General features: G+C 35.6%; 1 protein-coding gene across 6 annotated transcripts in view; it reads left to right on the top strand.

Moving 5' to 3' along the window:
• The window catches only part of BRIP1 (BRCA1 interacting protein C-terminal helicase 1), a 73,695-nt gene extending 48,126 nt beyond the window's left edge, over positions 1-25,569 (top strand). For 5 of the 6 annotated variants that reach the window (XM_037371553.1, XM_037371535.1, XM_037371558.1 and 2 more), the window contains 5 exons: positions 8,610-8,722; positions 11,093-11,175; positions 12,845-13,171; positions 13,916-14,749; positions 17,913-25,569. In XM_037371553.1, the coding sequence (XP_037227450.1) occupies positions 8,610-8,722; positions 11,093-11,175; positions 12,845-13,171; positions 13,916-14,749; positions 17,913-17,971 (1,416 nt within the window). In that variant the 3' untranslated portion in view covers positions 17,972-25,569. The remainder of the gene's footprint in view (positions 1-8,609; positions 8,723-11,092; positions 11,176-12,844; positions 13,172-13,915; positions 14,750-17,912) is intronic. The other variant, XM_037371544.1, reaches the window with a different exon arrangement.
• Positions 25,570-26,963: the final 1,394 nt, after the last annotated feature.

Below are 26,963 nucleotides of genomic sequence, written 5' to 3'. Positions count from 1 at the left end.
GAAAGAGAGGCCAAAACCCTAATTCTGTGTTATTGAAAATGGTTTCATATTGCTGAAGAATCAGGTTGCTAAAGCAAAAATATATAAAAGAAATGTTAAAGTATTGCTTAAAGCTATGGTACTCTCAATGGTAGGGTTTGGCTGTAGTAAAGCAGGAAAATTTATTTCAGAGCCAAAAATGACTTCTTTGGCTGTGACCAGGATTTCCTCTGCCCACCTCTGGGACCTGAAACTAGAGGTAGGAAAATCTGATTTTGGAGCCAAGTGTGACTTGTTTAGTTCAAGCTATAATTTACTGTTCTTACCTTGGGGACCTGAAAATAAAGAAACTCGCTATGAAATGTTGATAATGGGCGACTCTGAAGTGCAAGCATTAAGCTAACTTTCCCAGAGAGCATTTCTTCACTTCCACCTTTCCAGATGCTTTTGATCGTAGTACAGTAGAGTGTACTTAATCATGCAGCAGCTAAGAGAACTTTACCAAAATACAGAGGAAAATGCAGTCAAACTCTTTTACATCAGTAGATGTGCAAGGAAAACAAACTTGATAAGGCTGGGATTTCTATGCAGTGACATTACTTGAGAACTGTAGCTGAGTTTGCCGTTAATGAGAAGTATTTCCCATAGCGTGAATATGAACTACGACAGCAAATAATTTCTTTATTGTTTCCAGTAACGTAATTTGTGAAACATGATGGAACACATAATTTCAATTACGATTTTGTAGGTTATATGTAGTTTAATGATACAAAGAGTTTGCAGCTATCTGGCTGAAGTTTCTTTCTCCTTTCTTGAGGGCTCAACAAATGGAGGTTTTTGTCACATTTCAGAATAATGGCATTTTTCCAAATATTTAATTTCTAGCCCTTGTGGCAATTTTTAAGTCTATATGCTTTTTCTCCTTTGAAAAGAGAAAGAATCTTGTGCTAGATAAGTGGTTGCTGAAATAATTCATTTCTTCTGGACTGTATTCTAGGAAAAGAAAATTTCTAAGAAAATTATTGGTGTTTCAGATGGTTAACCTGGGTTGAGAAACATACCATGCACTGTATGAATTTCATCATAGCTTTGCATCACTTAAAAATATTTTCACTTCTTATTCAAAATAAAGTATTGTGTTAAAATATGGACAAAGTGGTACAGAAAATTACATTTTTATGAGGAAGTCATTGTTGTGTTTAGTAAAATTTTAAAATTCCCAGTGAAGTTAAGAATTTTTTTAGAGATATAAGACTGTTCTGTTCTTGATGTGATTGTTTTAAGCAGGCTGAATGTTTCTGAGCAACATTGCCACAACTATCTGTTCAAATCTGACGTTCATTTTGAAAGCCTTGAGACAGTGTCCCCTACTATTTCAAGTATGATTTAAATGTTTGTGAAAAGTGACGGATTTTTATGTTTGTTTGATTGTCTATCTTAATGGCTGTCTAAACCTGAGCCACTTTTACTTTTTTCTTCATTCCGTTACAATGGGTGGAAAAAATTGCAAATATAAAGTGGGGAGCACAAAAACATTTATGGAACTTTTACAGGAAAGCCAAATATCATGGTTTATTATTGATTGAATATTCTCTAAGGGAAATACTGTACTTCTACCCTATTCAGTGTATGTATATGTTTGTATATATAAACGTGTATACACACACACTTGTCTGTCTTCTGTGCCCCACTTCATATTCAATTTTATTTTGCATTTTAATTGCAAAGTAGCTTTTTGAAACAATTAATTAAAGATGTAAATAAGAAATATACTTACATCATTGAAATGTGCAGTTCCATGCAGCAAGCCTCTAGATGATAAATAACAATTATCGAGACAATGTACTTCTAAATTTTGTACAAGAGCATACTTTCAGACTACTCAGCCAGCATTGTTCTTGTCTCGCAGCAGTACACTGTAAATTATTGCAATCTGCTGTGATACTGCTTTCTAAGGGGTGAGGCAGTGTGCAGAATCACTTTGTAACAAGATGACTGGCTGGATATTGCAGATATCCATCTGCACTTTTTTGTTTATTTTCCCCAAAGGAAGTTATCAGGAGGTGTAGCTACCTGTGTTACAAAAAAACCCCCAAGCAATGCAGTAAACATGTGGTGGTTTGGTGATTTCTTACATCAGTTTGAAGCAGTAAGATATCTCAAAAGCCTTTTACTTCCCACTTTTCCAGAAATAAGAATGGTTATAAAAAGTCAAAGGCATCCACGGTCTTCTTTCATCCAACAGAAATTGTGTTAATTAAGAAAAAAATATTTATGACAGAGGCTTAATTTGTAGGAGTAGCTGTAAAATCCTACGGAATACAGCATCTGTGTAGCGAAGAAAGGTAACGTTTAAGTTCAACTTAACCTGTAAGACTAGTGGATGGCATTTCTCTTCTACTGGTGCAAGGGTAATGTCAATATGTTGGCACAGATCACAGAAATCATCCCTGAATATATCCAGAAGTTAAGCCTTTGGATAAATAACGCAGCAAATCAAAACTTTTCCTTTACATTTAATAGTTTACTTTTGTGATCCATAAAAAATTCCAAAGTGATTTTCTTGTGTTTATCTTGTCCTTAGCAAGTAGCGTTGACCTTTAAGTTTTTACTTTACTGTCAAAGTATGTTGAAAGCTTTAAAAGTGAAGCTATCACCTTGGGGATTTGTAAGGATGACTGACACTTACTACTTCACCTTACACACAGCAGCACGGAGCGTATGCAGCAGCGTTGTACCTCAGGGGAAGCTGTTTGATTTTTTTTTTTTTCACTTCTGCTTCACTGGAAATGGATTGAATTTTCTCTTCAGAGGAGAGTTTTGGTTGCAAGTCCCTCAAAGCTTACAAGACTGAGATGAGTAGATGGGCCTGGGGTGAATGTGCTACAAGATTTGTCAAACCGTAAAACTTCCAGATCTCTGGGATGCCACATGGTGTAGTTGACAATACTAAAAGTGTTCAGTGGTTACAACATCACGTAAGCTTCCCGTCTCTCTAACACTGGGATTAAGAGTGAGAATACTGGGGAAGCGTTTCATCATAAAATACCTTGAGAGCTCAAAATGAGAGCTTTGTATGCAGTGGTGGTGCTGGTCTTCTGCCCCAGAAAGTGGTCATTGACCAGTTAGTAGACTCTCATGGACGGTAGTTTGCTGTTGGGTTGTTTGGCTTTTCTGTTTCTAAGCCATATCTCTTATTTAAGCTTTTGGGTTACGGGGAAACAAGCTAGCATTGTTTTTCCGTATATAGACTTTATTTGCTGCTTTTGTGGGGGTTTTTTCGTATTTCATTAACATTTTCTAGCTTTGATTGTATCTTAATTCAGGCAACAAACATTGCGCTGTTTAAATTCCATGGCTGCCCGGTACCTTTTCAGGTGCACTGCTTAGGCGCAACAGTCTGCGAGATGTAGCTTGTCCGAGATCTAGATCTGCAGAGAAGTCTTTCCTTATTTTATTCAGTATTATCTGAGGAAGGTAAATTTCTAAGTGCGCATGGAAATTTTCAGGCAGAAGAGGTCACCTGAGCTATTTTTAAGCTTCTGTGGCTTTGAAGCATGAGCTGTTAGTTTGAGCTGGTAGCCTCTGAGAGGGGCAGAGTTCAGCCTCAGCGACTCACCTGCTGTAGGGACTTTTGTAGGATGGAGGTGTGTAACAGAGCATCGGGAAGATAACTGAGCAGTGCAAAGTATCGATGGTGTGTCTAGCTGATAATGTCTTGTCACAGTATATATGGTATTGCCATGCTTGCAGTTTGGGGGGTTTGCTGTTTTTGTTTAAAGAAATGCAGTATTTGTGTGTGAAAGCAGAAGTGTGCGCTGTATTTGTCTGGTGACCACCTGTAGGTATATGAGATGGTTAGAATGGCCTTACTTAATTATTGTCATATATAGAATCTAGTTTGATAAATTCTAGGTAATAAGTATTTGCTTAGTTCAGACTGTTTTATATGTATTAACGCTGCACTTGGAATGCTTGGAGCACTTAAGATGAAGTCCTGCCCTAACATCTTTCTCCTGTGGGTTAATAAACTGAGACTTTGTGTTTAGATACAGCTTTTAGTAGGCCGACTGAGGAGCGAGGATGTTTGAAGCCTGTTCTATGACTCACCCGAGTCTTTACACGTGCATTATTTAGTCTTAAGTCTTGCAGATGTTGTTACCGCTTTTGAAGCGAGGAGGGGGGGAAGTTAAATGCTGCACCATTTAATGCTACTTCTATTTAAGGATTTTCAGATGTAAAAGAAAAGAAATGGGTTTTCATGTCTTTTACTTTCCTGCGCTTACAAATTTTTATGATTACTTGGCATTCATTAGGAGGAAAGTAGATGACAAGTATATTCTTGAAGAATTCTAATTATTGCTATTTCAGGTGGAAAAGAGACTCTAACTGGACACATGAGATTTTTAGGACGGTAGATTTGCTTAAAAAACATTTTTGTGTCTCGGGGATGAAAGCAGGTAATGACCACCTGGTATTTTTTGCTTGTTTGTTTTTAAGAGGTGAGGAATTAGTAGACGTTAAACATGAATGTGTCTTTTAAAGTTTTTTGATTATATGAGCAATGGTCTTTGTTTTCATTGCTATTTTTCCTCTCCTGAAACCAGAGAAACAAGTCAGTGGAGTGCTAGAAAACATTTATATCCATTCTGATTTTTTTTTTTTTCTTTCCATGGAGGATAGAGGAGAGTGGTGGGGAGTGAAGGGCACGAGTTTACACGTGTGTGTACATGTACTTACCTAACGTGTGTGCGTGTATTGACACAGTTCCAAGTTTATTTGCCCTTTTTTCTTTCAGCAGTTGTCTCTTTCTTTAACCTGGGCTATCACAATGCTGCTAAGTGCTGATGTAAAGAGAAATGCAGATTTAGATGAGTGCTCTTTGTAACTGCTCACAATAGGGCCATTGTATTCACGAATTTCTGCCTTGTCTTTAGACTGCTGGGTAATCTGGTTTGTAATCCCACAGGTTATGAACTGGAGCTCATTTTTAATCTACCAGAGAGAATAGGAGGCAGTTGAAGATGTTTGTGAAGTGATGTCTTGTCAAAGAACAGGCCTGGCTTGTTAACTATTAGCAACAGCTCGGGATTTTTTTTGTTTGTTTTTAGAAAGCAAAGTATAGCACTGCATTTGGTTAAGTAATGCATCTAAAAAAAAATAATCTCGAAACTTTGCTAGATGAAGTAAAACCAATTGCAGTGTATTTTGCTGATTTAAATCAAAATAAAAAATTGTATACCGCAGCTTAGCTCATTTAACCTTCATATTGCGATATTGGCACTGATAAATTGATTTACTATATTCTGATTATAAATGGTAAATGCCCCACATGCACATTCTCCAGTCCTGCTAGGCTTTGGTATTAGCTCTTGAGGTCTAAGGTCCTGTTCCTTGGCTTGAAATAAAATTATTCTAGATGCGTGTCTGCTGGACAATCTGCTTGTTTTTATGGAAGTAAAATTTTTAACAAAGGAATTAATTGTGTAGCACAGTAGTTTTTATTCTTTGTTGGTTAAATGCTTTCTCCTGAAAACTTCTTCACAGTTGAGATAGCATGTAGGACGCTGTGCAGACCTTTAGCTGAAAATACCTAAAATGTACTGAAATTGCTTCACATTTCCTTATCTTGGTTGTAATTGTGACTGCAAAACAAGGAGAAGCTTTATATTTACAGAATGGGAAGAACTCAGTTTAAAAGAGAAACTGTAATTTCCTTGTCTAACTGTTGGATTTTTTGGTAGAAACAAATAGTTCATAACACATTGTTATTTTTATACCTTGCTGTTAAATATATCTGTTTTTATTATTTTTGAGTAAATCTGTTTCAGCCTGGTGTGTTGCTAAAAAAGCATGCTGCAGTCTTCTGTATCTGAATTTACACGTTATTTTGGCGTTGAAAAACAAGCTGTAGTTTTTGAGCTAGTCTTCTGAGTTTTGTGCCATAAACTAACTGATACAGTCCTTTGTCATCACAGTATGAATCCACTTTATGTACTTATATATATCACTTGAATCACAGACACTTGAATAACTCTGAGTTTCTTCATGTGAAGCAATGTTACCGCAGGTACATAAAATCTAATATAATGAGTGTTGTTTAATGTTGTTGTCGAAGAAAAAACTTGTATTGCTAATTTTGGTTGGAAAATATGCTTGAAAATTCTTCTGAATTGTAGCAGAAACTGCCTCAACTTTTTTCCAAGTCGTTAAAAAAGAAAAAGTTTGTTCATGGCGTTTATTTTTTTGTTGATATTTCTCAGTTAATACTCTATAGTGAAAGATGTCGAACTAATTAAGCATTCAAAGAACGACTGGTTAGCAGGTATAATGTTGTTAGACTTCAGTTAATGTGAACGTGACCATGACCTCCCAGACAGACCAAAGCCTAATCTGTCTGACAGCTACAAGATGGCAGAGCTTGCCACAGGCCTTCTGCTGCTGCTTGCTGAAGCTATTTGTCTGTAAAGCATGCCTGATAGCTAAGAGTATATTTTTAAGGATGAACAGGTAAAAGTAAAAGGCTGTCTTTTGACATTTTAACTAATCCCTTCTAGCCTGTGGTTTACTGCACATTTAGGATATTTGCTAGCAGGAGAGACTGGCTTTTTCACATATGTAACATGTCATTTTGAATTGGGCGTTGATTTGATGCTTGATAATGTAAGAGTTATACAATGAAATAGATTCTGATTGCATTAAAATGACATGCCCTGGCCTTTTACCTTTAGTAGACTTATAATGAAAACTGAACTCTCAGCAATGTAACTTGTTGTCTCATGCCAAGACATGATCATTTAAGTGAGAAAACAGAATGCTTATTTTCTGTTAACCCTATTTTAATTAAGATAGAGAAGATGGGTTTTAAAGATACATTACATTTAGACCAAGAGAATACAGATTTTTATATATTTTGAGATATGAAATGTCGTTGTCTATGCACAGTACAAGCAATATAGATTTGCATAATGCTAACATGTATTAGAAGAATGTAAAAATAATGTATCTTATTCACAGGGTAATGCAATACAATGCAGATGATCTGACTGGTTTGCATTTTTCTGTTACTTCAATGGTATAAATTTTATCAGTGTAAGACACATGACTAGTTATACTGTTTTGAACAGTCTGCTAACGAAGTAAGAAACTGTGGTAAAGCTACATGTGTTAAATTGGCCAAAATCTTACTGAAAACAGGAATTCTTCAAAAGAGGAAATTGTTAGAAAACTTACCAGGACTAGAAAACAAATGCAAAGTATGTACAGGAGTATGTTGTTATTGGTTGTTTTATAGACTTCAGTAAAATTTTCTGACATCATACCTCATTTCAAAGGGTGAGGAGTACCCTTTTGTTTTTCCACATAGTATTTCCATTTGTAGAAATGCACAGATACGTTCAAGAATGTTCAGAAGAAATAATCTTCTGTTTTGAAAATTACAAAGGAAACCTCACATGCCAGTCAATAAATTCTGAGTGACTGGAACAAATATTAAATCTGTGAAATCAAACTGAATTTACTTTCTGGCTGTAAAGACTGAATTTGTAAATTTGACAGGCAATTTAAAGGGCATAAGTACATAAAATAAAATTTCTTATCCAAATGCGTCTTGAAAGTTACCTGTCAGAAGAGGTTAGAAGTCTGCTGTTTTCTCTCCTGAAGCGTGTCCTTTCACTTGTCAGTTTAGAAAGGTTAATACTGTACAAAAGAGCAATGGAAGGACCCTTTCTGATGCAGTTTTGTGTTTATTTAAAAAAAAATAAAATTCAGTCACTCCCTCCCAGTAACAGTAATTTCTTTTGGTGTATGTTGGAACTGTGTATAATGTCCAAATACAAATTCTTGTTCAGGTTTGGATCAGACGTTCTATGTGTGTTCTCCATGTGGTTAGAAAGGGGAGGCAGGGATTTCTTTTGCAGTTAGATTGGCTTTGGAAGCAGTGAGGAGAGAGCGTTTTTAAAAAAGAGGAGTGTGCTCTTCTCTGCCTTATGCTAGCCCATGGGCCTGCAAACCTTAGCTGCCACCTTTGCTTCACATTTAGCCAGTGAAACACTTGCTTCCAAACTGCAGAAGGTGGTGTCAAGCCAGGAATTAAGAGTTGGTGTTGCTGACTTCTGGTACTTTGGCAAGGCCCTTCTCTCTCTTAGAGTACTTACTTAACATAACCCCTGAGAAGGGGTTATATTTGCTTAACCCTCATTTGAGAAAAGTATGGTCTGGCCCCAGTAATACCTTAGGAGTCAGCATTTGTGACAAAGGAAAGGATAAAGATCACCATTGTATCATTTACTTCCAGATAGGCAAATAAAACTGTAGTCTAGTTAGTTCATCTACTTGCATCTGGGGTTTTGCCTGTGTGAACAGCCTATCTTTTTCCTGCTAGCACAGAGATTTGGGTAAGCATGCGGTTGTTGTGTTATTACATAGAAATTATTGGAATAGATCACATCTTAAGAATAACTTCAGAAGGGTAAAAGCCAAGTTGGTCAGTATGCAAAATACAGAGTTGAAACACTGAAGAACACTTTATGTATTCATTTATTTAATCAACATTTGCTTGTATTCCCGTTTTAGAATATTTCCTTTTCAACATCATTATTAAAAACAATATTTTATTATTTCTTTCCTAGGTTGAATTAAAGAGGAAGTACAATGACCAGCACAAAAATACAAGAGGCCTTTTACCAGGGAGTCAGTGGTATGAAATTCAAGCTTATAGGGCTCTGAACCAAGCCCTGGGAAGGTGAGATAAATAGAACATGATTAAAAAATATATATTTATAGAACGTTTTATGTGACATTTTTAAGGATTAATTCCTCACTGTTAATGTGAAGGGGATAAATCAGGCCAAAAACCTCATTTTACAGAAATCAGGTCTTCAACTGTTCTATACTGGCAACTGTCTGCTTTTCAGTCTGTCGTGCATTTGCGCATTGTTTTAATTTAAATTTTTTGTCTTACATTCAGAATCCACTTTAGTTTTGTTGCAGGTTTTATTGCTTGTAGTCCAGATACACAGAAAGGAAAGCATTTGCAGAGACCTAGTTCTTTAGCTTATAAACCAAATTAAAACTCTTCAGTCTTTCAAATGTATTAATTGTTCACACTCTTGGTGGGCTCAGAGCAGTTGTTTGATGTTTAACCTACAAGTATTTTTGAAAGGGAGAAATAGCAGGGGGATGGGGGGAGTTTCTCAGACCTTTGCAGAAGGTCAATTCAATTATCATGCTCACTGATCTCATTCCAGGTTTAGAAGTGGTATAGCTTACTTTCTCAAATGAGAAAATTCCCACCAAATTTTATTAACAGGATAGAATTAATTTATCCTTCTCCAACAAAAATTGTCATATACATAGATAAATATAGCTATCTGTCATCCATATCTGTCATAGATGCCATACCTCTGTCATAGATACACAGAGGTAGGCACAGATTTATAAATGAGAAACATCAGTCGGAAGACTCTTGTTATTAGAATTAGACCTAATACAAATGTGATGACATAAATTAAGGTTTAGAAAGAAAACTGAGAGAAAATAGTCCATGTTAGTAAAATCTCATGGTAAATTCTTGTTGTTACAGGTCTGATTTCTTAGATTCCTCTTTGGAGAGTAAAAACATTAGTTAAAATTCGTTGAGAAAAAGCTAAGAAAGTTGTGGAATGCTAATAGTAAGAAATGAGTTTGAAGTTTTGTCACTGTGAAATGAGTTTTAACTTAAGTCTAGTTTTAGTGAAAATTGCTTCTTGTATGATTTTTCATTTGACTGAAATTATGCTAGTCAAAACTGAAATGGAGAAAATAGACTTCCATTCTGACGTAAATGTATAAATTGTGTATAATACCATTAAAGTAACCTCTTACTGAACTGAGATTTGGCAAAGGATGACAGTGCATGATGACTATTTTTATAAAACCAGAATAGTCCACCAAGTTGATACTAAGTTATATAGTAGATAGGCAAGCTGCTTCTTACTGGGAAGGGGCCTGCAGCGATAGAAGTGTGCAGAAGCATGACAGTCTTCAGTCTGGCACTTATCTCTTAATTTAGTGCTGTTACATTATGTGAAGTAACACAGGTCCATGACATGAAATAGCAGCCTGTGGGAATACAACAGATGATGTGTGTGGCCAGGTGAAAATCATGCTATGAATTCCTTGCAGTGCCACTTTTTCTGAAAGTGTGGGATATGTCTCCAGTGGGCATAATTCATTTAAACTGCAAGTTAAAAGAACATGTATTAAAGCAATGAAAAAATGAGACATTGGAAGAAATCTGTTTCTTGCAGATATGTTGGTAGCTTTTCTTATTATGGAGAGACTTCAAATATAAATAATAATATTTCTTTGGAAAGCTGGTCTTGTGGCTCCCATGTTAAGCCCTGACTGATATATTTGTGGCTTTATTTGTAAACATAATCTTCAAAAATTGTCCTCTTCTTATACAATGGAGATGATAATCCGAAACTACTACTGGCAGATTCTTTTCCATATTTCATTTATGTTACCACAGTTCTTTAATGATTTTCTTTTTTTGGCAGACAGTATAGAAATCCAATACCATGAAAAATAATACGAAAGCGTGTAAAGTGACTGTTGGTTTATTTCTGTAGGCCTCTAACAACTGAATAATGAACTCAGTGGTGTCACTCCCAATTTTGACCTGTCATGTTACCCATTTCGTTTCTACACTGAGTTAGGAATAACATGTGGTTTAGAAACTAAAAAGTGCACAGTTGTTTAAAAATCTGCTTGCAGTTACATCAGTTCAATTTCTTTTCCACTTTTACATGTTCTCCTTTCAGTATTTACCCAGTTAAGAGTGGAAAACAAATGACATGCGGTTTGATTAGCTGCTGAATATTTGTGTGTGTTGGGTTTTTTTCTTAATTTACCTTTTTTTGTGTAGTAAATTAAAGAAATTAGGGAAAATTAAGCTTCTGTGAGAACCAAAACAATTTTTGGTGCAAGACAATAGGAAAAGACTTCATGTATATTTTTGCATATTCTAGCTGACTCATTGCAATCATTGTTGTCTCATCCCTCCAGTTTTTTACTATATGCACTCTAATGATATATACACTCTTTTTTATTTTTTATTGCTCTCTTACAGGTGTATAAGACATAGAAATGACTGGGGTGCTCTTATTTTAGTTGATGACCGCTTCCGGAGTAACCCTAATAAGTACATAACTGGTAAGCTTTAAAAAATGTTTCTGGGAAAGTTCCCAGTATTAACAAATAGTGAAAAATCAAGATTGCAGAAATATGCTTATACAAATACAAGTGAGTAGGGAAAAGTCATAATGAAATATATCCATTGAACTGCAGTTCTGCAGTTGAGACTGAAAACTCTAAGCTGTACCCTGGTCTATTGCTATTTCATTAAATACACTGAAACACGTGGGTACCAATGTTCAGTCAATTGAACTTCTTTCCCCTTTTGGATATATAGATAACGATATAGACATTTCAGTGTGCAGAATTTGAGAATTCTTTCTTAAAATGGGACCTATAAAAACGTGGGGACTCTTAATCTTTGCATATTAAATATGTATAATGTAAGTATATGTATGTGTGTATGTTAATGTGTGTGTGTAAATGTATATATTAAAAATTACTATATTTTTATTTTGTCTTCGAATAAGTCTCTAGTGGATGTATACTTTATGCCTATAGGGAACTTTAATGATTAGGGTGTAGCAGTCTGAATTTAACATTCTGGCTTTTTAGGTAAGAAGAGGTAAAACTTGTGCCATTTGACACCACCAAATGCTCAATAGGCAAAAAAGTATTTTCTGTTTGTAGTTTTATACTGGCTAGAAATAAATGCAGATAAAATAAAGCAGGTCATGCACACTACCTTGATAAATAAAAATGGAGAAAAAAAAGGAGTTTCAAGAATGCATTATGTATCTGTTTGTTCCCTGTTTAGAAGAGACCGGCAAAAAGATGATGTAAAGAGCTGCTGTTGCGGTCTAGTCAGCAGGTGGAGCTCAGCTGCTGTAGTAAAAGTCAAACCGCTTGTCTGGTCTGTCTGTACTGAAAACGCATTTAAATTATCTAAGTAAACAAAGTAGCTCATGTAGTAATACAAATAAACTATATGTTCAAGACTTGATAACATTAGTACTTTTTCTAAAAAGTAAAACCTCACAGAAAAGTCAAGTTCTCTGTTGTTTTATTTTAATTGATATTAAAAGAATATTTAAATATATTTTAAAAACTCTTCTTAAAAATCAAGAAAGTTAGTATTTATTTCACTCTCGTGTGTTCCAACGTCTTCTAAACAGCTGTTATGCTCAAGACATCTGGTATTTGACAATTGAAAAAATTATTTCTGTGTAAGAACATACTGTATTTTAGCTATTGGGCAGTTGCAATTCTTTCTGAATATCTGAGTTATTGTTACTTAATCTGAAAAAAAGTTGTAAAAGCTTGATTATATTCTAATTTTTTGTCAGACCCTGTCAGTATGGTGATAAGTAGCTGTACTCTATGTAAGTTGCTTTTTAATGATTTATGGTAACAAGCAAAATGAGCACACAGGTGTAAAAGTAGTATAATGATGTTTCTGCAATGCAGCAGTTTGAACTTCAAAAAAAGTATTAGTGAAAAAGGCAAAGGTATTTAAATAAAAAGAATATTATTAGCATTACTCATGAAAATACTACCATTGATTAAAATCAAATTCCCAGCCCTGGAAAGGAAGGCGTGCATGATCTTTCTTGAGCAACTTGTGGAATCTTCATGAATCTGCCTATACGTACGTAGAAGTATTAGGGTATTATTTACTGATATGAAATACCTGGTTTAGATTATGAAGTCTTACAGTAACTGTTGTGGGTTTTTTTTTTCCCATTAGGATTATCTAAATGGATTCGTCAACAAATCCAACACCATGAAAACTTTGGTAGTGCACTTGAATCCTTGCATGCGTTTGCTATAAGAAACCAGAAAAACATTGATAGTTCATCACAGTGCAGCAGTGAATTTCTCCATGTGCCTTCAAATTCAAAAGACCTGTCACAAGCCTCTCAGCTGGAGGCAACTATTCATCTGTCGCCAGATGTTCCTGCTAAAAGTGAAGAGCAAAATTTGGTTTCAGAAATTAATTTTACTACAACCATCAGCTCAGTTAATCCTGCAGCATCAAATCAGCCAAGTAACGTCAGGGCAACCATGAAACGAAGTATGTTAATTTCCTGTGGAAAACACTTAATTAACAATTTTAAATGTGAAATTGCATCTTTTTTGTAAGAAACAAGTTATTTTTAGAACTACAGAAGTGCTATGGTGCAAAATTATAATTATTCCCGAATATGTGTGAGCTGTGCTCAACAGACTTAAGATTGTTATTCCATCTCATTGTCTTAAAACAATTGATGATGTTTGATAATATCATAGTAGAGTCAAAAATGTTTTCACTTAAATTTCTTTTAACATTGAAAATTATGAAAATAACTTAATATATTTGAAACACATAAAGATTAGCAGTATCGCAAGATGAGTGCCTTGGTTCAAGCTACATCTGTTGTTTAGATGTTGTTGTAAGACTCCTTTCACATAATCTCTTCTGGTACCAGCTTTACAAGTAAATATCTGTCCATTCCTAAATTTTAGGAAGGTTTATGACTTCGTTTCAGGCAAGAAAGATGTAAATAATGTAAGGGCACAATAGCAAAAAACCTACAAATTTAAAATCCAGTCATACTTTAACTTTACATGTGCCAGTTAATGAATTGATTTAATTAAGACAATTCACGTGCAAAGATAGTTGTAACATCTAGGCTTTTGTTTGTATTGAATCTTAATGAGTGTTATAAAATAACTGTAAACCTAATCTAAACAATGGTAATTTTGATGTGCTAAACATGCTGTAAATCAACAGGGAGAATGCATATACAATTAATTAATGTTTTGTGATTTTTCGCAGGTGGCCAGAAAGCTGATGTGGAGAGTCATTCTTGCCATGTAACACAAAAAAGAAAACATTTGGACTCCATACCCAAAAGGCCAGCAACTAAATTAGAGAGAGAGAAAAAGAATGGCCGGACTAATGATGATGATATGAAAGAACATTGCTGCTTTCAACCACTGACTTCAACGCCCTTGCCTGTAGCCAAGAACAGCACGTCCCCAGCTAGTAGTGAACAAGAGAATGTGAATATGGCCGGTGAACTTATCGATAGTGTAAATCAGTGCCCGTCAGCATTTGTTTCAGAACGTAAACGTGTACCAGAATCATGTTTCGAAACAACTAATTTTTCAGTTAAAGATACTGAGGCTCCAGTTGCTGAAGAGCATCCTGATGAGCTACAGCTTCAAGATGAGCCCTGCAGTAAGTTTCCTTCAGCAGGAGGGAAATCTGAACTTTCAATGTTAAACATATCTGGAGAAGCTGAAGATGAGGATGAGAGTATCTACTACACACCAGAACTCTATGATGATGTAGAATCAGAGGAGCAGAAAATCAAACCACTGGTTCAAACCTGTAATATGAATGAGAATCAGATTGAATGTGGGAACTCCACAGTTGCTGATGATTTTTTTGCAGTCAACACCTCGGAAACACAAAGTGTGACTAAAAAAATAGATGATGATGATGGCAGAGGCATGAGTTTACATGGAATAATGCAAAATGAGTGTAGTAAGAATAGTGCAGTTCATAATGTAGAGATGACTCATGAAATAGAAGCACAGCAGGTAGCATCTCAAGAGGTGGACACCAAAAAACGGAAAATCAATCTTTCCAGATCACGAAATAAAGGTGTGTCATCGTTTCTACTGAACTATTCTAGCACGTAGTCACAGCTTCCATAGGAAATGTAGTGAGCAGCCTTTACAACATAGCCTCGCTATAGGATGGTGATGGCTTTATAGTTCTCAGTTAATATATGCTGCTGACAGTTTGGATTTTTCATTACACTTCTTGGTTTTTCACTGTGGAAGTTACACAACATGCAGTTTTTTATAGATATAGTGGAGACTCTTCATCCTAACTGTGGGGAAAAAGGACATCTTATGTGGAAAGTCTAAATAGAAGCCCAAGTAGCATTTAACTTATTATAGGCTGAGGAGGTCTGTCTTTTACAGATTTAATCCACCATTAAATACAATCCAACAATTGGGATGTTCTCAGAAAGCAAAACACCCATATAATCAAGTTATGTTTTTCTGCATTTGTTAGGGTTTTTTTACAATTAAACATGTGGAACGGCATCTTTGCAGATCATGTGATAGATTGAGCCTAGACACCAAAATACATGTTATCTTCAGTACTGAAGTTTCCCTCAAATTTCTTTTGGCAGAATGTCATCTCAGATGATGATGAGAGGCTTCTTCAGAGGTCTCATACTTGTTTTATATAAAAGTTGAGTTGCTTTAAAATTTTTTTTTGTGAGTGGGTCTAATTTCTTTTGGTCAGTTCCTGTATATCAAAACATGTACTCATTTGTATGCCCTACAAACACATTTTCTATGCAATATATAACAATGTAAATTTGTACATAAAGGTCTTTAAATCTTCCTCAGTCTATTTTTTTGAAGTGTTTTAAACATTTCCTTCATTTACTGCGATCGAAACAGCTAGGATGTTGCTGTAATAATACTATGCCTGATTTTTCAGAAAAAGATTGTTCATTTTTATCACATATTAATATGAAGATGCAGGATTTCTACTACCTTAAGATCCGTTCATAGGTATTTATATATTTTGACTGATAACAGAGATGAAATTATTAACTGGTCATTTTCTGTAGAAGATCATCTAAATAACATGCTGATGTCCACCTCTACAGAGCTGTGAATGTGTTGATATGAATAGGGTTAAATTTTTGTCTTTTCCTTACACGATAAATGCATCTTTATAAAATTAGATACTCTGTTGGCAAGAATGGCAAGAATACTGTTGAATATCTTTAACAAGCATTATCTTGCAGTCCCTAGTATAAGGCATGTGATTAACCTTTTTGTTACATTGATGCCACATAAGGATCATGTTTTCTTGGTTTAGGTTTCCCTGTACTTGCTTAGTCACTGGATGCTGGTGGTTTTGAACCAGTTGATAGGGCTCTAATATTGACAGCAATTTAAACATGTGACACATCTAAAGCGAAAAGTATTTTAGTTTTAAGTAACTGATTGAATATCAGGACTTAGGAGGGTAGGCGCTGTTCTGTTTGTAACTGGCTTCTGGACTAGAACTGTCCCATAGCCCACAGCAAATCCTGAGGCAGCCCATGGCAGGTGGCGTTGCAGCTACGCTCCCCAGAGTTGATCAGCTTGATTCTCATGAGCCTCTAATAGCTCAGTTTCCTTAAAATGAGTTTTCTGTAATAAACCACTTCTTATCTTTATGTGTATCTAAATAGATAATAGAAATCACTTAAGCTTTGTGGCTTGTCTGCTCATCTCATAGACCACTATCTCCTGTCTTTCAGAAGATTTGTCTGACTATAAATCCGTAACATTAAAAAAAAGAAAATCCATCTTCCTTTCCTTATCTGGAGCAGATTGTTCCTTTCTTGATCTTGTGTTTTTGCATCTTGCTTTGATTAGAAATCCTTTAAAACATGGCCTTCTTCATGTCAGATATTTTGAATTAATTTAAAACATCTACATTTTATATTTAAAATTATTATATTGAAATATCAGCATTTGGTCTACTAGATACTAGATTTTTCCTGACAAGTGTCTATCCGCGAGTTCACTAAACTCAAATCCTGACCACAGCTGTGTTGCTTGGGACAACTGACTGATAATAATCCTTTGTATTACTGCTGGGTTTTGGTGGGTGGGTGGTGGACAGTTTCTTCTGGTGTAAAAGCTGTGAAAATTCAGTCTTAATTAGTCTTTAACTACCTATGGTATTAAATATGTTAGTAGTAAGTATATTCTTTATAGTTAATATATTTATGGTGATTCCCAGTATTAAATTAAATAACCTGATGCCCAGCCTGCAAATAGAAGGGAAGTGAAGTCAGTGTACCAACTTTCCTAGAATTATTTGTTTGGATTTCCCAAATCTATAAAAGCTAAATTATTGAAAATTCCTCTCATACTTTGATATAATAGTTAGGTATGGTCTTCTGTCTAACATAATCATAAAATCTTAAATTTATTAAAGGATTGAGAGTTCAGAGACAATGCAGACGAAGAAAAGCTACCCTTAGGGAACATGGCTACAGCTGTGAGAGAAAGGTACCATGCAGATGGAATAAAGTACCTATTATGCAGTCGCTGCTGTTAAATGTTAAGTTGCAAGGGAAATAATTGTAGAATTGTAATTAATAATTGTGTAATCTTGTAAGTGAAATAATACAGAGTAAATAGTTTATTCACGGTCTGTGTGGTTTGCTTTAGAGCTTTGTAATTTACACATTTGATAGATACCTTAGCTCATGGGAATCAAAAGCTCTGAATGTCTTGCAAGTCCTGTTAACACAGGTAGAAGCTGCAGATACGGACTGCCCATAGAGTCCAGCTCCGAACTTACTACAGATGTGATTCCTGTTTGAATAAAAGCAGTGCTTCCAGTTTCTGGTTAGTACATGATTTTTAGGGCAGGAGTTACAAATTGTAAGAATATAACCGTACTGAAACTCAGTGAGGGTTGAGCACCTATCATCCTAGGCTCCTTTGCAAAATTCCAAACAAAATCTTCGATAGCCTGGAGCACTATACCTCATATTTTGTGTGAAAATATTACTGTTTAAGTTAGGTTAAGCATTTTTAGCATGTTGTATATTTTAATTATTAGCTGATATAAATGATAAACATTAATTCAAATAGATTTCTTCGAGCATTTTAAGTAATACATTTCTCTGAAGCAGTTTTGGTGTATTTTTTTGTGTTTATATTTAAATGCTTCAGTCTGCATAGTTACTATATGCCAACTAGTACTTATATGAATTTGTATATTGTCTTGTTAGAAGGAAACCCACCACCAGCCTTGCAGGAAAGGACTTTATTGTATTGTCTGTGGAGCTGAAATACTGCCAAAAGCAGAGGGTAAGATCTGGTCATTTGTTTCAGGCTGGGCATGATAGGATTTTGAATCCATCCTTTTACTTCCACAGTTTTGGATACTGGAGGGATATTTTAGAATAATTGGTTGCTATATCCAGTGGAGAGATTAACCAGATAAATAAATTGTTAGACATGTACCAGCGACCTGCAGAAAATCTTTTTTTGGGGAGAATGAGTTGTCACAATAACACAGCTATTATTTTTGCTTGTCATTTCAGTGAAAAATAAGTTACTATTATTTATTTCAGTGAAAATAAGTTACTCTTTCTGGCATATTTCTGTTGCTTGATTCAGTGGCCCTGGTACACAGACCTATCTTGAAGTACAATGGGAATCTGACTGGCATTTAAGAGTTAACTGAAGGCAACTGCTCCCGTCATTATGGGAGGGTGAGAGAAATTATTTGTAACATAGTGGCCCATTCACCGGGCTGTGGAGCTGTGCTCCTTCTAAAGGTTAGGTGTTAATTTGCTACCAGTTGCTGTTGGAAGTTTGGTAATATCTTGGCACAGTAACTCTGTGAATCTAATACAAGTTCTAATGAAACTATCAGAAGTTTTACTGAAAAACCATATGATCACACCGTTATTCAGTGTGTAATCTACCTTGTATTAATTAAGTTTGGGTTTTAGTCCTTGGTTGACCCATTGCATAAAATGTGGATTAGATGTGCTTGGAAATTGTCTCAACGTTTTGGTGAGGCACTTCAATTTGGGAAGGCCTAAAAGCTGCTAATGGCAATAACAACTGCTACTTTTCAAAATGCACGCTTATCTTCAGGCTACTGGGCCATGTGTGGTAATGACCTAGTTCTCATCAGTTACGTGCAGAAACAATTAGATATAGATGCTTAGTACATTTAAACAATGTATAAAATATTGTTGTCCAGGAGAATTTTGTGAGGATTTAACTGGTCCCCAGTTTTACAAATCTGAAGGTGAAAGACATTTGGTTTTGTGCGCCTTGCAAGTATGTCTCAGGACCTTGAAAGGAAGCCAGAATGCTACATTTTTAGGAGGTGTTAGAAATGATATGGAGGTAGGGATGGAGAGGTGTGCATTAGACACAGAGCAGGGAACTGTTTCTTGTGCAGAATCTTGTTTATGGCAGCCCCTTCCTTACCGGACCCTTAAACATCCCCTCCTTTTCTCTAAGGTCCCTTCCACCTCCCCAGAAGCTCATTAAGTGATGAAATAAGCATCGACCAGTATCCAAGTGACACTAGGAAAAATAAAACAAACCACCACCTTGTCAAAGTCATCCTCTTCAGCAATGAAAGGGAGGGACGGCAGGCTTTGTAGGCACGGATCATGTGCTAGTGGCTCAGGACTCCATTGTAGCTGAACTGGGCATTAGGTTGTAAAACTAGACCAGGCATTATCTGGATCAGATGAAATCGAGAAAGGACAAGTCTCTTCTTTCACAAACCAGGGCAGAGCCTGAGGGAGAGTGGGAGATACCCCTATTGCTTCTGGACCTTTTAAAATCATATGCCCGCTAGCAAAGTCCAGGTGAAAGAGGTAAAGGGAAGCCCAGGTGATGGAGGCCACTTGTTGCCTTTCTGTTTTCCCAGAGCAACCATAACAAATCTCCGTTAAGACTCATGTAATCTCATCAGTAGACTTTCATCCATTTCCTTAATTTATCAGCATCATCATAACTTTGCTGCTTGGTATAAAATCTGTGAAACGGAATCACTGTGTTAAATGAAAGCATTCTGAATCACTGAGGTACTTTAATGCCTACAGTTACCAAGGTGTCTGTTGTCAGCAAGAAGTTTTATGCTGTTTAAACTGAATCTCAGATGTCAGTTGATTGATGAAAGTTAAAAAATCTGCCACAGTTTGAAGAAAATGAAAAATAAATGACTTTATTCAAAGTGGATTCAAACTCACTGGTCAGTTTGGGAGTAATAGCAAGGGGAAAATTATCTGTTGAAAAGTAAATTTTTTAACGTGTTCAAAATTTAAATAAGGCCTTCTTCCAAGGTCCATTTACATCAATAGAAGTCTTTTCACTGACTTCAGTGGGTATTGGATCAGGGCCTAAATTACCATCTTGTAAATGTGGAAAGTTTGCAGAATGTTCAAACAGTACTGTATTCAAAGCCATGTATATGTAAGTCTTATACCCCACTTTTTAAATTATAGGAATTTTGAGAAAAGCTTGCTACAGTAATACTGAACTGAAAATAATCTGGAAACTCTTCAGAAATACTGATATAAGGAGTAAAGATTCCATTAGTAATTGTATGTGCGAACTAGATGCCATTTCAGAAGATGATAATATGATGTTGATCATCTCAGATGCTGCAAGTCTTAGTCATCTTAAAGAAACTTTGAAGGTGTATCAGATGCCAGTGAAAAATGAAGGTAAATCTTACTGATTACTGATAAACAGCACTTAACACTTGTCAAGTCCTTTAGCTTTACTTTATATACAACACATTGTTTTCTTTCATTTCCTGCAGATGCTTTTGATTTTGGTAACATGTTTTTATCTCTTGATCTATGTGCGAAATCTCCTCCTGTGGAGAGGACAAGTACAAGTCTCTTGCCCCACGTAGCCTCCAAAATAGCACTATACAGGTTTTGCAGATAGTTTTAATGGAAAACATTTTTAAGCCAAGAGAAACACGTGAGCTTTCAAAAAGACTATAACCTGTCTTTTGTTAAATTGTTACGTAGGTAGAATGTTCGAAGTTGTACTAAAGCTTTTTCATAGGAAGTTTCCTCCCTGTAAGGGACATGGAATGCCATGTTACAAACCATGCATTCTGCCTGTTTTCTTCTCTGTTAGCAATTGGCTGAGTGTAGTTGCTGCAAACACTTTTCTTTTTTGTGTCAGGAGGGTCTTGGTATTGATTTTTGCCCATCTACTGATGAGTAATTCTGACTTCATTTTTTGTGTGATCTTCATCTCTCAGCATCTTGCTTTGTTACATCTTTGTTGAAGAGATAGTTTGTTTAACAGTGTTTTGTTTATTGCCACAGTGTGGTGGTTGAGTGCATTGTTCTTTAACTTCCACACCTTTCCATTGCTCCTACTTCACTCTGAAGTAAGTTTGAAGGAAGTCTGGTAGTTCTTTACTCCATGTGGGTGAAATACCCTAGTTATTTGCTTTCTCCTTCAAGAACATCTTTCCTTTTCATAGCTTGTTGAAAGGAACAATTTTATTTCTTAAAGCAAATGAAATTATTTTTTTCCTGAACGGAAATACCAAATCTTTCAATGATACCGGTATTTCTGTGTCCCATTGCCAAGGATTGTGAATGTTTCTGAAAACTGCAGGAAATATTTGGAAGGTGAATCAGACATAGAAGTGATACTACCGTGTTGAAAGATGTTAGTGACAACTGTATACTATCTTTGACCTTGAATAAACAAGGAACATTATTTAAAGCTTATGAGGAGGAGTTTGGCCATTTTATGGAGTAAGGAAGCTGAAGGCAGTAGAAGCTTACTGTCCGAGGCACAGCGTTTGGCTAGAAAGCAGATAAACAGCAAAACTATGTGGGTCAGTGGTTTTTTTCGGGAAACTGGAAATACAGAAAATCGGATATTGACAGTTGTCCTTGGCCAAGAAAATACATTATATACATTTGTTTTCTCTTGACTGGCCTATTCACAAGACTTACAGCCTTTGCCTTTGACCTTTTGGGAAGTTGATGGAAAGATTTTTTCCTTTGAGATGCCATCTTGTTCCCTCAACCATCAAATTGAGAGAGCATTGGTTGACACACAAAAGGAGTGCCACACACAATTTACGGTTGACTGGAAGCAGGCAGAACTCCACTGAGATTTGTTGAGCTCTGCATGTTTAGCCAAACACTGAAGATGCATACCAGTTTACCCTCCACTCCCAAATTGCTTGGGCTCTTACGTAGTACTCTGATCAAAAAGAAAAGGTAAGGATAATGAGAACAGAACCATTTACTTTTCTTATAACAAATTAAAATCCATGAATTGGAGGCATAGACCCAGCAGCCCCCGTGGTTCAAGCAGGGCTTTGCAGAAGCAGTGTATTTGCTGTGAAATGGTTCCTGGTGTCAGACCATGAACTGTTTAATCCTTTAGCAGATTTCAGGTGACAGAAACCAAAAGTGAAGTACTTCCATTTGTTCATACGTGGGCAATTCTAGTGTTAGGGTAGCACAATTAATAATACATGTTGGGTTTTTTTTTTTCACAAGGACTTTATTCTAGAAGTTACTACAACTGCAGAGATTAGTAAACATTCTTTACCATGTTACTGTCTGGCAGAACAAGAGCATTACATTTTGAAATTTGAAGTGCAACTTGTGATCACTTGTCTGTTTTAAAATATCTCTCAATGCCTATATAAAGCAGTTTTTCTTTCTTTTTGAAAGACTTGAATGCCAGTTTATCTTTAAATGCTGTTTGGAATGAGAAGGAATATTCTCTGACAAGTTACTTGCAATGCAGGAGCTGTGTCATTCAGTCGATTTCTCCATGTCCTTTGATAGGAGCTGAGGTTACTCATTTCAATAATAAAGTACAATCATGGGTAAGTCAAATTATTTTGTATATTAAAATAAATAGAATGGCTTGTATAGTAAATATTAAAATACTATTTCTGTAAAGTTAGAATGAAAATTTTATTTTATCTAAATGAATTGTTCATGATTCATCTAACTTCTACCACAGAGATCTGGAATTATAGATGAGAGCTGAGTTCAGGTCACTTAATATATCTGTAATTGTCTATACCTAATTTGATGCAGTGTCTATAGTATTACGTCTTATGAAAAGGGACAGGAAAATAGCGATCCGTGTCTTTCAAGAAAGGAAAAATAGGGCAAGACATATTTCCACAAGTGGTATAGTCAGATTTGAATTTTCAAACATCTAGTTTTATGTTATTTCTGGCACTAAAAAAAGTGTTAATCAGAACCTGATGGATGAACATGGACAAGGTCTGACAGAGTCAACAGGAAGAAATTTATTTATAGGTATTGTATTTCTAACAATGTTAGCAAACTAAATTCTCAATAGAACTCTTTGAAATCTAGATGAGAAAGCTGTGGGTATTTTTACTGTATTCTTAGTAGTGCCTTAAACTTAAGATAAAGACAGAGGGTGAGGCTCCATCCTGAATGAGCTGTGCAAGTAACCTTAGAACACCTATGTCTTTCCTGAATTTTCCTGCATTTATACTGTGGATATAAATACAATAGAATTCAATCAGAGATTTTTAAGACTAAAACTTTGCCAAATATGGAATATGATCCTTATGTTTTGGCCTGTGTGCATCATTATCAACTGTACAAGGTATTTGAAATGCACTATATGACAGAGTGATGATGGAACAAAGTTTATGAAGCATTATACGCCGTGCATGCTGGTATTTCAAACACTATTACCAAGATTTCACGGTATTTTAGCATTTTTATGTCGAAGATAATGAAATGTTACACTGAGGGAATTTATACTGAAAGAATATGCAATAATGCGTTCCTCTGCAGTATAATGAAATTATGTTTTTGTTTTATCTTCTTAACAGTCTCTTTCTGTACCTTTAAAATAAGGGGCTCTGTAACACTGCCAGGAAGTCAGAAGCATTGTGTTCCACTTCTTTGTTGCTTCCCATGACTGGCTGTGCAAACCAAACACTGTCAGCAGTTTTATTCATCCTGCTAGCTAGGTAGGCAGCTGACGGGGGAACGGGCTGTCTTTCATCCCAGGTGCGTCAGGTACAGTGTGTAATCAGCTGGTATTAGATTTAAAGTGTTGTGGTTTTATTAGTGTAAAATAAACAAGCATTATGTTCTTAGCCTGCCTGCAGATTTAACTACTCCTGTTTCTTTTAGCTAGAAAGACACTGTTAATTGTTGCAGGTTTTCTGAGTAAGTCTCTTCCTTTCCTATTATTTTCTTATATTCTGTTTCCACCCACTAGAAAGAAATTTTGGTAAACTTACAGGCCTGGAAGAGAAACATAGGCTAAAAAAGACCACATCTGGCTTTGGAGAGTCATTCTGAAAGCTAGTGGCTTTCAGTAGAGACACATCTAATCTCTTAATGCATGTCTTTGTTTCAAGGAGAGGCTCAGGGGGAAAAAATATCCCATGATCTTCAACAGACCTGTGAAACAATTGTCAGAACTGGCATCTATGCTTTGGATCTGTTGCAAACTGGATGCCTTATGACTGGGTTAATATGCCACATGACTTGAATGTGAGAGCTGTAGGGGTGAGGAAGGAAGCTACTATTTTGTGTGTGTGTGTATGAGAGAGAGAAAATAATACTACTTATTTAGAAAGGTAGAATGGACTAGGGATGATTGATGGTAAATACAACTTTAATTTTATCATCTCTTTGCTTTAAATCAAATGGCGATTGTTTTCTTGTAATTGGGAATATATGAATGTAAATGAAGACATGTAGAATGAGTCAAAGGAGTTTGAAATGGTGATTTATTATATGCTATCATATACCAGAGCAAACACACATGCATTAAAGTGTAGAAGCTGTGATTAAGTCAGTTTTAGCTCCCAGTTATATATTCTTGAATAAAAGATCCTGCTGTTGTTGAGCAACATATTTGTAGAGATAAAATCAACATTGTAGCTTATACTGCTGCCTACCCTGTGTTAAATCATGTACATTGTCATGAGGTGTCATGAGGTATCATATGTCATCTTAAATTACTTCATGTCATGTGCTGTCTATAAATCAAGTACAGTTGATTCTGGAAGGAAAGGAATGGTTCATTTAACAGAAATCACATTGCTATAGCAAAGCAAGCTTAAAATAGAATCACTGGATTTAATATCTGTAATTTACTTCTAGATTTGGTAATCATTTAAAGAGGCAACACGATTTGCAGGACTTAAATTTAAGGTGGGATTAACAAATTACATTCTGTAAATTTTTTAACCTACTTTTTTATCAATTATACATTTATATTGGAAATTAGATTTTTAAATTTACTGCTACGTTTCTACAAATTCAATTACATCGTGTGTTTGTCATTGACCTAGAAACCTCCATTAACTTATTCAGACATTATGCAAAATCAGTGGTATATAAATTATTTTTCACATTCCTTAAAATACCCTGAATAATTGTATATTCCTGTTTGCACTTGTCTTTGTGAAATGGCAACAACTTTATAGAAGACAGTACTTTGGAACTTAGAAAAAATATTCTGGTATTTTAATGTGCGGGATTCAGGGTGCTTTAAGATCTAGCTTAGCTAATGTAATATTGTCTGTATATTAAAAGGTGAATGAAACTGACAATTAAATTTTTAAACTTATTAGGGAGTTGTTGCTATAACTGATTAGACAGTCAGCTGTTGAGACAGTAGCTTTTATATAACAGGATATTGTTTTGTTCATCATGTTACCACATTTGGCAAACTTTTATCTTAATGCGCCTATCGGGAATACCAGTCTGACCTCAATCTGAGTAAAGCCTTAATAGTCGACGTGAGGGATGCTTGCAGGAGGTGGCACGGTCGTTTTCGCAGACTGTATATTTGTTATCGCATGTTAATCAGATTCATCATTCTGTTTAATAAAGATTTCATCTGCCACGCGAATGCATAATCGGCTATGTCTGAGTGACTGTCTTTTGTCTTGAGCAGATTGCTAAAACTGTATTAAGCATCATTAGACAAAAATGACGACCTTATTAATTTGTCCTTTATGTGTTTTCCAGCAGATTGGACCTCATTATTATGCAAACACAGTACACAGAGCAGCACCAGAAGTAGCTCATTAATGTTTCTTTCCCTTGGTACATAACAGATTATTATGGTGAAGTGTGCATGAAATAATTGCTAATTACGTACCTTAAATTGTACAGTGATTGTCTGTCTGGATTTTTTTCATATGGTTTAAGAGCACTGTAGAAGGCCATCGGAAGCTACAGGTTATCAGTACTGAAACAAGTAAACCAGAGGAAGTAAATCACCAAAGAGTCATCTTTTCACACATTTTCCTGCCTGTAAAGAGTAATTAGGACAGATACGGATTGCTTTGTAGTTACCTCTCACTATGCTGCTTATTGTAAAAGAAATGACTCTCAGCTGGCAAATAATTTAATAGATATGCCTGCCAATGAATCAATGCAAGCAAGCTCGAACTGTGGATTCTAGTAAAAAAATCTGTAGGTTCTGCAATGGTAATTCTTGAGTTCATAGATTTCTTACTTAAAACAGCACTAAAATCTTGCATATTTTTAAATAGTGTTCTTTCTACTATATGTTTTCCCAGCTATATTTTGCATTTCTTACAGGCTTTTTATCCAGTATGATTCTCCGTAAAATTTGTAAGCATGATAGAAATTACATGTTAGGATTTGGCACTCATCTGTAGTTTGGCAACTTTGTGCTAAGTGTGTAATTGGTTTAAGCTGGTAGTGCTTCATACTTATCCATGGCACATCTTCTGTAATCTGTCTGCCACTGTAGCTGATAAGACTTGGCCACAGCTGAAGTTTTTGCAACGCTAGAAATAAAATCCAGATCCATTAAGGGTTTGCATGGATTTAGCTTTATAATCTGGTTTAGAAATTGTGAGTGGTCAGATCTTAGATACAAGCTTTGTTGTCAAAAAGATGCTATGAAAACCATTACGTCAGCTTAAACTTTCTTAACGTTACCATTGTTGACAATATAACCTAAACAATATAGTGACTATTTCTGAAGAAAAGTATTTGTGACTGGCAATTATTTATTATACGTGAGCATTGAAACAGTTATCTTGAACTTAGGAGGATAATAACATTCATCTGACATTACTTACATTAAATAATTTTAGAGTCTAACTGCATTTGGTTGGTGTTAGTGTTGCCTATGTCAGCTGATACCACCATTTAAATATGGTGGCAGCTTCATACAAGATAAGCTAAAAGAAATGGAGCATGCTAGATGTAAAATATTCTTTAAACATGGAACAGATCATTACTGAATATTTACGAAGGGCA

This window comes from Falco rusticolus, chromosome 1 (genome assembly GCF_015220075.1).
Source record: "Falco rusticolus isolate bFalRus1 chromosome 1, bFalRus1.pri, whole genome shotgun sequence".
NCBI lineage: Eukaryota > Metazoa > Chordata > Aves > Falconiformes > Falconidae > Falco > Falco rusticolus.
The sequence above is the reverse complement of the archived record's forward strand: the minus strand, read 5'-3'. Positions and strand labels throughout refer to the sequence as shown.